The sequence below is a fragment of the Micropterus dolomieu genome, linkage group LG03 (genome assembly GCF_021292245.1).
Source record: "Micropterus dolomieu isolate WLL.071019.BEF.003 ecotype Adirondacks linkage group LG03, ASM2129224v1, whole genome shotgun sequence".
NCBI classification, from domain to species: Eukaryota; Metazoa; Chordata; class Actinopteri; order Centrarchiformes; family Centrarchidae; genus Micropterus; species Micropterus dolomieu.
The window spans coordinates 17857239-17868463 of NC_060152.1; the positions used below are offsets into that span (position 1 = coordinate 17857239).

The following is an 11225-nucleotide window of genomic DNA, read 5'->3' on the forward strand; positions in this document are numbered from 1 at the left end:
AACAAGGCAGCGCTTTAGAAGCCCTTTGAGCGGTTTTGAAGTTAGCTATTAGTGGTTTAGTATAGAAGTGTAGCTGAAATGATGCTTCAAATTCACAGTAAGTCAGTGGACGAACACAATTTTCCCTTGCTTCAGCCATAATGCCAAGTAGTTTCCTGGCAACCATCTCAAAGGTAATTTTTTCCTTTGAGGTTGGTCAGCTACAGGTCAGTGTGGGATGCCTGCCATGGAGGGAAAGGGTCATGAAGAGGCTATTATAAAAGATGCTCAGGACTGTCTTCTGAAAATTATGCTCCATGCCATCCTTCTCTGCCAAGCTGCCATTACGTGGCCACAACATGCTGCAGGTGCAGAGCTTTTATTAATGCTATTCCTGATGATGAACAGGCTACTAGTACTGTAACATCTTAGCTCTGACTGTATTTGGTTTAGTTTTAAATAAAAGTTTGAAAGTATTGCCCACGGCATTAAAAACAACATGATGTGAGACACTCATTGCATTGTCTAGCGACCTCTGCAATGCTAAGCATTTATAGGAAAGTCCGACATCAAGAAAATGCATTTCACTGTATGCTCCAAATGTATCATTAAGGCATTGAAACAACACTCTCTGTAGGCATAGCGGCCACTAAAGCAGCTTGGATTTTCCATGGTTCTCATAAAAATGGTAATGATCTGAAGACTGAAAACACTTGACTTTGCCAAGTATATGTCAAGATCTGTTAGTGCACGTATGGTTTTAGAAACAAGTCTTTTGACTATGTCTAGTGATGTTAGTCTGAGTGGAAGTGGGCGGTGGAAAACGGCCTTCTGACACCTCTTTAACAAGGTGGGCATGCTGGTGAATCAGCCCAGTCACTCACTCACTCTGTCACTCCTGACGCCCACGGTCCGGCTCACAGGGCACGTGGCAAAGCCAAATGTTTTTTTTGGGGGTAGTTGCCAGATATGGAATAGCTGCAGGAGGTCATGTATAGATGCTTGTTTTTACGCTTTGAGGGCAGTAGAGGGCAGTTGAGAGGTGACAGCAATCAGGTGTGTCAGATTGGTTACATCTCCCCCCTCCCCCCCACCGTTTTTCAGATGTCACCTGCAACCCAGCAGATGCAGCCCACACAGACGATGCAGTCTCCGCCCCCTAGCGGCGGCCGGCGCAGGCGAGTAGTGGACGAGGATCCGGACGAACGTCGGCGGAAGTTCCTGGAGCGGAACAGAGCAGCAGCAACGAGATGCAGACAGAAGAGAAAAGTGTGGGTGATGTCATTAGAAAAGAAAGCGGAAGAGCTCACTCAGACCAACATGCAGCTTCAGGTACACAATGAACTTCAGGCGTTACTGCAATAATCCTCTGAACTTCTATGCACAGTACCACTGCCATTCACAACAGTCAGCATATAATTTTCTTATCAAAAAGCTTTGTGATATTATCCCATTTCGCACCAGAGATAGTGGCAGTAAGTTGGACTGATATGGGTTTGACAAGGTTAGTTGGATGTTGTCAGTGTCGGACAGGTATAACAATTTAATGTTTGATAAAGATCTTATTAGTGAATCATTGTAAAATGGATGTAGTTATCTTAAAGTGACTAAAATGGTGACTCAGCGTTGCACTTCCATTAAGGTGGGAGGCTCACAAGAAAAAACAAATGGTAAAAATTAAAGCAGCAGCCCATAATGCATCTTTTGTCAGACCCTACCTGCCTGGTAAATGCCCTCATCTTTCAAACTCCATGTCACACATTTTTAACACAGTTTTTCACTTTAAAAAATGTCTCAAGTCTTAATCCCAATCCAAGATATAAAACAACCCTGATGACCATATAAATATATAACAGTTGGGAATGGGAATACATAGGATAATAACGTAGCCTGCTTTAATTGTGATTCCCTGGGTGATATCTGAGTCTTAAATTGCTTGCGTGTTTTCCCGCATTTCAGAATGAAGTGACCATGCTAAAGAACGAGGTGACCCAACTCAAGCAGCTTCTCCTCACACACAAGGACTGTCCCATCACCACTATGCAGAAAGAGTCCCAAGGTTACCTCAGTGAGTAGCTCAAACTCAGACACACACACAATTGGGAATTGGACCAAAAACACACATTCTTCTGTGTTCCTTAGCCCCGCAGTGCAGATAGCCCTGAAAATGCATCGTTAATTGTCTTGCCAGAGGAAGGGTTTAAACTCTACAGGCTGAACTGTGATGGACACACAGTGACTGCCAAGACTCTTCTCTCCTATGTGCTGGTATCCAGCTCCCACGCTCGCTGCAGGACTCTTCGATTCACATATGGGTGTTGCACACTCTGGTAGTTTGCCTGGACTGGGAGTTGGTAGTCTGAATCCCATATGAGACTAGTTTTTCCATCTGACGGCACAGAGGCTGCCGAGACACAACGTGAGAAAGACGCCACATTGCACATTGGCATCCAAACTCTCATGGATGCCCCAGGACCTCGCTGATTATTACACTGTGCCTCAACTCTCAGCCGGGCATGACATCAGAGCCCCACCCTTTGATACGGATACAAATAACATTTCCGTGTAATTAGGATAAGGCACCTCCCTGTGTGGCTTTAGCACAGGAAAATAAGGCTCACATCCATCTTAGCTGAATAGTTCTTTTATACAGAAGAGAGCCAACTCCCAGTCTGGGCTGGGAGAGACTTCCATCGATGAGTCTAGCTTGCGTACAGATGTCACTTTCAATGTGTCCAAAAGTCATCAGGCATGTTTATGGAGTTGAGTGATTCACTATTCCATTTTTCTGTTATTCATCCTATTTAGGGATGACAGGTGTGACTGAAATTAGTGTGCCATGTGTTTGAAATATATCTGCTAATAAATAAAGCTGTTTTTTTAAATGATGAGATTTGTTCTGTTTTTATTTAGATTTATTTTACTATCATTATAATACAAAACATATACAATTATATTTTGAAGCCTCTGTGTAGAGCTTGAAGATTGTAGTATTTACACTTGTGCGCACACGCTCATATTGTGCACACATGTCGTCCATCCTCAGTGATGTCTCTGCTGTCTCCTCAGGTCCAGAGAGCAGTCCGGCGGGCAGTCCAGCGCCAGCGTGCTCCCAGCAGCAGGTCATTCAGCACAACACCATCACCACCTCCACCACAACCGTAGGGGGCAGCAGTGTGCACGGGCAAACCAACCACCGCACAGACATTAACCCCATCCACTAGGGAGAGGAGAGACTAGAACCCCAGCTGTATCCCCAAACAACCCCCTACTACCCTGCTTTCTGAGGGTTGCCAGCTGCACTTGCTGCCCCCCCCCCCCCCCATCAAGAAAAACCTCAAAGGCCTGTGAGGCTGTTCTTTATACAGTAGCTACAGTATGTATTTTTATAGACCAACCCTGTTAATGCGTAAATGTTCTATGGTTTGCCTGTTGTATGTTTTATCTGTTTTTTGTGCTTTTAGCAAAAAGGGAGTTTTGCTAATCTCATTCAGCATTTAAGTGACTTTTTCCTGTTGTGTAATGGTACAAAATGGACCAAGGTGGTCAAGAAACCAGAGGAAAGAGACACAAGCCTCAGACAGTCATCTCTACATGCAAACCTTACATCTCTGTATGCCTGACGGACTGAAATATGAATCAGATCACTATTTGAATATCACATGTGGACAGTATGTTGAGTGTATGCAATAGACTGTGAGTGAATAAGTGAGTAGGATGTCGCTGCCTTTAAGTTGTCTTCTGACGCTAAGTCAAACTGTCACCATGATGTCTTGGAGAGGAATATGCAAGCCGGTGTAATGATGCTTTTCTTTCCTAGAAACGGATATGACTGTTAACCTTTTCCCTGTCAGCGGTATTCTTAGAGTGTGTTATAAAGCATGACAGTGAAAACATGACCAAATGGAAGCAATACATCGCAGTATTGATCATATTCTCTGCCGTACGTCCACATCACGATCAGCATGGCCAAGCCACTCTGGTCTCGAGGACATGCGATGCTGTTACAGCTACAGAACTGTACACTGTGATACCAGTGAGGCAGCTTGGGGATTTGAAACAAACTCCTCCGCTCTCCAGGACCAACTGAAGCTTTAATTACTGAGGCCTCTCTTTTTGTGCGATTGTGCATCTGGATCCACATTTTGGTGGTCACATATAACATTCGATTACGTGTGTCTGCATAGTTTTGGGTGTGCATGTGAATGATATGTATTATGCATTTGTGTTTTGTCTTCTTTCTTCTGCAGAACAAAGTTCAGCAGGGGTGTAAAGAAAGAAAAACAAAAAAGTGTGTGAGAAAGACTATGAGCATGATTGTTTTGTTTTTTCACTGGCATCCCACAACTGGCAGAGTGGTTTACAGTTTCTAAAGAGGAGCAGTTTATGCCTGTGCTTTCCAAAATGTCACAATGTGCCTAAATCTTTCTTAAAATCTTCTGTTGGCTTACTGTAGACAGCAAAGTGCCACTCATTTTCTTCAAATAGTCAAAAACATTTAACTCAGCATATTATTAACGAGTTTTCTCCGTTATCAGCTTTGTTGTGTATGTCTGCTGAATGTGAGGGCAAGACCAGCTGACTAAAGAGAGAAATACCCATTTACCATTTGACCTCTTCATCAATTTTTCTATCTCAGGCCTCCTCTGCAGTATCAGATTGGAGACAGATGATACTGGCTTGACCTTTTTTCATCCCCTTTCCAGCCTTGAAACATCATGCCTTCTCATTGACCACAACTCCTATTTTTCCTCTGTCCTATGACCAGGAATGTTGATTCATTAACGTGATGACCATAATGCACTGTGTTCTACAGGAGGTTGGATGAAATACATTCCACTGACAGGTGGAGCAATCGCAGAGCTGTCTATGCACTTTGTCCTCTGTCGCGCCAGAGGGTTGAATAGCCATATTAAGGTCCGAGTAATTCTCAGTGAGCCCCCTTTTTCACACACCAGCGAGAAACTTAACTGTGTTTGGCTTTATGGAGAGCCTGTGCCTGGCATGCATCATACATGTCTAAGAAAATGGGAACCTAGAGCTCATATTCTAGGATAAGGCTCAATTAAGGACCCTGTGCCCTGTTAATTCTGTAAAAAAACAAAAACAAAAAAAATAATAAATAACCTGCAGTTTTGTCGAAGATGAAGGAAGCTTACATGCTAATTGAAAATCTGTATCCTCATAATTCAAGTTTTGTGGAAACATTCAGACTGTTAATGTCACGTCTTAACCTTGGAGTCTGTGTGCGCAGTTTGATATGTGTGGTGATGAGACAGACAAATAGATTCTCTTGAAAAGGGCTTTGCTGCAACGACCCTTTCAACTGAAGCTTGCCTTATTTCGTGTGAAAATGTGGGTATGACCTCAAAATACTTTCAACTGGAATCACTTGGAGGGTGTTGCTATTTTAGAGTTAGATATGAAGTTTCATTTTTGACAGTGGATCCGTGTTCAGCAAAAAACATTTGTGACTGTAGAGGCAGACAAAAAGGACAGATGGGAGTGCAGTGAGTGTGTTTGTGAAAGTGGAGAACAATTCCTACACGTTAATGATGTTATAATTGTATTATTTTAAATCTAAAACTATAAATATTGTACATAATGTCATTAATTTCTGTTATCCTGTACATGTAATGCAACCACCTTTCTTTTTGAAGGGAGTAAATGTGTGGTACATGTTTGTAAATAATATTTGCATAGCACTTGCCTTTTGTTGTACGTTGAGGCTCATTTCAGCGCTTAAAATACATTGTTTATATGTAATGAACTGATGAATCCATTCTTTCCTGCATAACTTTGTACATTTTTTTGTGCCTGTAATGAAATTGTCCCCATTTTGTTTTGTATTTGTACAGATGTTAAAGTGTCACTGCAGTTACATTACGGTATGAAAATAAAGCACTTGTTCTGGAACATAAAACTAACTGATGTGATTGGATGTCCTGTTACTTGAAATCTAGTGCCACAGTGATTTCCGGTAACCAGAATGCAAAAATGAACTGAGGGACATCAATTGAATATTTTGAGAATTCTATAAAAGAGTACTCATGTTCAAACAAAATGATCAATAGTATTTCCCAATGCTTGTCCTTGACACATAACTGCTCATTAAATAGTTAAAAGCTTTAAAGGTTTAGAATACTCATTAATTATTGAACTGTCTAGACATCTTGATAGTTGCCTGATGAAATAACATGGCAGTTTACTTTGGTACACAAACATCTTTGTGGCATTCTGTCAGAATCACTTCAGAGCGCTGCAGCGTGTCAAATACATTTTAAAGCCACAACAGTAGCTGAAATAATATTAACCGAAATAATATTAACCAGTGTTTTGTTTTGTCGCAACATGCAAAGTGAGCAAAGATACTTTCTTCAGATATTCAGTAATTTTATATTGTTATTAAGATCAAAGTTCAGATAATCAAAAGTGCTAATGGTATCAACTTTTTAAAAATACACTGACTGACCACAGCAGTTTTCATAAGTGTTCTGATGTTTTTTCATTTATGGGTATCCAATTAAATTCTTTTGGAGCACAGTGACCCCTGGTGGACATTTTGTTGACTAACCAAATACTACTTACTAGGATAAAATCCCATTCTTTTCTGTAATACCCTGCAACAGAAGCAATTGAGAAGAGGGTGGCAGACTGCAGTCTTCTCTGATTATTAATACATATTTAGAAAAACAAAACATTTTATTTCAAGACAAATCAGCTGTGGTTCATTCTTTACATTTCCTCTCCAAAACGTGTAGTGATTGAATGCACCATAAGCTATTACGGTTTCCTTGCACAAATCAACAAAATTAAGCAAAACAATGATTTTCATAGAAACTCCTGATAATCTGAAAACTGCCATTTAATTTTCACCTAATTTTAATTAAAAATAATAAAATCAGCTGCAGACTCATGTACAAATCCAACATCGCCTGAGACAATCAAGATTCAATAATCACCAATATGCTCTCTGAGGTGGAGGTGCTTTGATCAGTGCTGAAACGCTTCATATCCAGCCTCGTGTTGAAAGGAATCGGTCAATCATGTCAAAGGACCTCGCTGGCTGGTCATAGGGCAGAATATGCCCTCCCCCTCGGATGATTATCTACATGACAAGAGGACAGATTACAGAATATTAAAACAAGTGTTTGTTGGAGTACTTTATACATAGTTATGACCATTGTTAGCATCTGCTCACCTGGTAAAACTCTCCCACTTGTCTCACGTAACCTGCCACTTCTGTGTCGCTGGGCTGAACCTTCCAGTGAAAGCGAGGGGCTGTTTTGTACTCGGCAGCCCCGGTCCAGTTGACAGTAGGCAGGAACCTCTCAGTCAGTGGGGCTGCTACAATGACATCCAGCTGACCACTGTACATTAAGACCTGGGTGCATGTAGAAATGGAAAACAAAGAAAAACTGTCAGAGAGGTATTAGAGGGACTTTCGTAATAAATGGTGGAAAAAATTTAACATCATGTTTTTTTTTTAAACAAACATTTAGAGACATTGTTTGCACATCTGATTTATCAGTTAGAATATTCAATCATGCTATTGCAATCTTATGCTATTGTCATATCACAACACACACAGTGGACCAAGGTACCATTGTACGTTGCTGCAGTGGATAATCCTACACCCCTCACCCTATAGTTGTCCATCAGCACCCCCAGCCACGGTTTTATGCTCTTCATGACATCCTCCAGAAGATGCTTCTCCACCTCCGAGCCGTTGTTGAACGTCAGGTTCCCCACATGGATGGCGCGTCGCACCACTGGCAGAGTCACAAACTGGGAGAAGTACTCCTGGTCTTCAGGTTCCTGCAGTGCACAAAAAGTATTGTTAGTAGTTTGTATATAAAGTTTAAATGTTTTTGCTCTAAGAGGTCTGACAGGCAGCTATGAACTCAGCCAGTAGGTTTTTGAGTACCTGACATGTCATGTAGTTGAAGTAGTTGGTGCAGCCTGTAGCATTTTGGAAGAAGGACGGATATGGTTCCACGTCACCGTTCAGCAAGCTATCAAAAACCTGAAGTCAGACAAAACGGTCAGCTGAATCTCATTCACAACAAGGTTCTTTGATATTATTCACAATTTTAATGTTTGTCTGAGAAAGATATGATACTTAAAAATGGCATTAATTTATTCACCAATTAGAAATGTGTAAATACAGACAACCCAATTGTATTTGTTGTCGATTCGCTTGTTATGTAAGAGGCACCCAGCATCTCTTACCTGAAAAGCCTCCACCCACTTCTGCTGGTGGATGAGTTTAACCCCTAAGTCTGTCTGCTGGATGACGTACTGCCTTTGGAGTTCATCTATCATGCCTGTTTGGTACAGGAACTCACCGTAACCACCAAGCATCTGAAATGGAAAGAAGTAAAACATTATACTCATCTAATTTTTTGCACATACATAACTGTACTGTAGATGTCCCAAAGAGCAACAAGGACAATCTGGAGACCTGAGAAGTTCACAAGTCAAAGAGATGTAGTTGAAAGAGAATGTCAGAAAATGAGACTTTAACAGACACGCACCATTTCTGGATCACAGAGCCCGTCACCAATAGCCATCCCTATGAGGTTAATTTTCACTTTGGCAGTGGGGTTGTTTTTATGGATGTAATAAGAAATGGCAGGAACATACTTCCCTGCATACGACTGCATGGGGACAGAGAAGGTTTACACGGGTTAGAGCAATATTTTAAATAGGTAGAAGTTGTTGTTTAGTTGTTGTTTTCAGACACCATTATGGTCTGGTGATATTTTAACAAGGATTTTACAAATCATACATTTGGAAACATTCTACTGTTATGTGTCCAAGGTCAAAAGTCATTAATGTCAAGCTACTACTAAAAACGGCAACAATATTAATTTGCAACGCTTGAAAAGAAAAAAAACGCCATACCTCCCCAGTTGCATAGAACTCATTGGATTGATACTCAGGAAAGAGCTGGAAAAACTGGGTTAAAGCACTGTTAAAGGAAGAGATGGGAATAAAGACTCTGAAGTCAAACATTAATCAAACACCAGGCTTAAAGACCAAAATCAGAAGAATATTATGTTTGAGTTGGATGTTTTACCTGTACAGATCTCTGCCAACATCATCCTGATTCTGAGCAAAACCTCTGTCATCCTCAGTGAAGCTGAAGCCTGTTCCGACCTAGAAAAACAAACAGCTCTTCCTCAAAGACTTGTCAGTAAATATTCATGCACATGAAAATCCCCGATAAGCTGAGTAACCATGCATGAAATTAGTTTGAGGCTTTTGTGTGTGAGGAAAGCAATACGTACTGGATTGTCAATGTACAAAACTGAATATCTCGATGTCCAAGTGTAATTCCTCAAACTAACTGTAAAGACAAAAAAACATAAGCAGATCAGGAAAGCCAACTATACAGGGCTTAAGCTTATACACGTTTATACAAGCTTCTATAGTACCAAATCACTTCTTACCAGTCAAGTTTTTGTACACCACATATGGTCCATGTTCCACAAAGAGACCGAACATGGAGGTGCCACCGGGTCCGCCTTGCAGCCAGAGCAGGACTGGTGCTTTGTCTTGGCTTGCCTGTCAGAGCAGGGCACACAGAAAGCTGAGATCTCAGCACCACCCAGTGGTGACTTCAGTTTATTAACAGAAAAATTAAAATAAATAAATACCTGACAAGTGTCTTGCTTAGGGATAAAAATAATAACATTGGTAGATAGATGTGAGGCAGAGGAAACTGAACTTGGGTCTCCCACAACAAGATCTTATCCACTGCGCCATTGACACACAAGTTACCATTGCTAACTGTTTAAAGATAGTCAAACATATTGTTTATATTGCTTTAAAATGTACTAATCATTGTTTGCTTACATTTTTGTTTCCTCTGTTCTTCATTCCATACAGTTATATTAATTTTAAAATTTGATTTTTTTAAGACAATAGATCATCATGCATGTCTCTTGTCTCAGGAATGGGTTTAAATATGTGGGTGATGCACTAACTCTCATATAGTATGCATATTAGTAAACACTGACTCCTCTTAATGGTAGCTGTCAATCAAAAAAACATTATTTTATGGCTGCAAGACTGATCTTTCATTCAGTGTCACAGAAGTGTCATGTTGTGACATTACTGCATTTAAGTATAAAAATACAGATATGAAACTTGGTTACTGATTTATAGCTTTGACAAAAAGGTCTTGGAATATACCCACTCTTGCTTTAAGACCTTGATGGAAAAAGCGTGACTTTTTGAGTTTAGACTATGAACATAGCTGGCATTCCTGCACTGCAGCTGACTAAATACATACAGTTCAATTCTTATCACAAGCTGACTGAGGGCAGTTAAAACACACAAAGTAAAATCAAGTTGAGTTCCAAAGAAATCAACCACAAGAAAGACTATTTATCTCAAAATGCCTGCCTCATCCTTGTGCTCAGTAAAGTTTGAAAAGCCCCTGTTGTACATAAGAAGATTGGGCCTACCATCAGTGCAGGGAAGAACCAAAAGAAGAGATTGCTGTTGTATTTTTTATTGACAGTGAGGTACCCGGCATAGCTCTTGACGTTGGCACCTGGCAGATCTCCCACTTGACTTAGTTTCCTGGCTGGAGCAGAAAGAAAAGATGTCTGATTGGTGGCGCAGACAAACTGCAATCCAATGGAATGACTTGCGGACTGTAGTATCATGTCAATACTCTAATGTGGGTTATACCTTCATCTATGGCGCCCTTCTCCAGGTAAGGAGTGAGAAAGAGGGGAGACCCGGGGTCGGCTCCATTCAGGCCGCTGACACGGTGAGATTTTCGGCAGAAAAACGACGAGCAGCGCCGCGAGTGTGCAGAGTCCAGACAGGCCCACAGTAACAGGAAACTCAGAGTTTCCCCACGCAGCCTGCGAAAATTAACAAAATACATATCAGACTACAGGCCCCGGCAAATGATGCGTGAACCTCACACACCGCAAGTCACTCAGATTGATTTCAAAACAGTCTGACCACAAGCACAGCACGTGTCTGACAGCAGGCTGGCTTATTGGGAATAAAACAAGTTTTAATTCATTGTAACTCACCTCATGTTCACTGTTATTTCTATTGCAAAGGGAACAAGTTCAGCCTTTAATCAAATAAGCGTCTTCCATCCGTGGACTGACGGGAAAGTGTGAATCTGTCGCTGGCTAGGTCACGTGACCAACTTTGCATAGGTCACGTGACATGTTAAATCACGTGGTCGTTGTTGTGACGCAGCAGCGTTTCAG

General features: G+C 41.2%; 2 protein-coding genes across 5 annotated transcripts in view; one reads left to right on the top strand and one right to left on the bottom strand.

Annotated features, from left to right (window-relative positions):
• creb5b (cAMP responsive element binding protein 5b) overlaps window positions 1-5897 on the top strand; it is a 44796-nt gene extending 38899 nt beyond the window's left edge. For 3 of the 4 annotated variants that reach the window (XM_046045222.1, XM_046045223.1, XM_046045220.1), the window contains exons 9-11: window positions 1084-1311; window positions 1939-2047; window positions 3049-5897. In XM_046045222.1, the coding sequence (XP_045901178.1) occupies window positions 1084-1311; window positions 1939-2047; window positions 3049-3203 (492 nt within the window). In that variant the 3' untranslated portion in view covers window positions 3204-5897. Of the gene's footprint in view, window positions 1-1083; window positions 1312-1938; window positions 2048-2121; window positions 2868-3048 lie in introns of those variants that run through there. The other variant, XM_046045224.1, reaches the window with a different exon arrangement.
• Window positions 5898-6662: 765 nt separating this feature from the next.
• Window positions 6663-11201, bottom strand: cpvl (carboxypeptidase vitellogenic like). Its single transcript, XM_046045225.1, has 13 exons — window positions 11040-11201; window positions 10684-10862; window positions 10455-10576; window positions 9435-9549; window positions 9273-9331; window positions 9062-9141; window positions 8887-8953; window positions 8517-8639; window positions 8212-8343; window positions 7907-8005; window positions 7624-7797; window positions 7181-7363; window positions 6663-7087 (listed from the first exon to the last, which is right to left on the bottom strand). The coding sequence occupies exons 1-13, from the start codon at window positions 11042-11044 to the stop codon at window positions 6989-6991; spliced, it is 1437 nt and encodes a 478-aa protein (XP_045901181.1). The 5' UTR covers window positions 11045-11201; the 3' UTR covers window positions 6663-6988.
• Window positions 11202-11225: the final 24 nt, after the last annotated feature.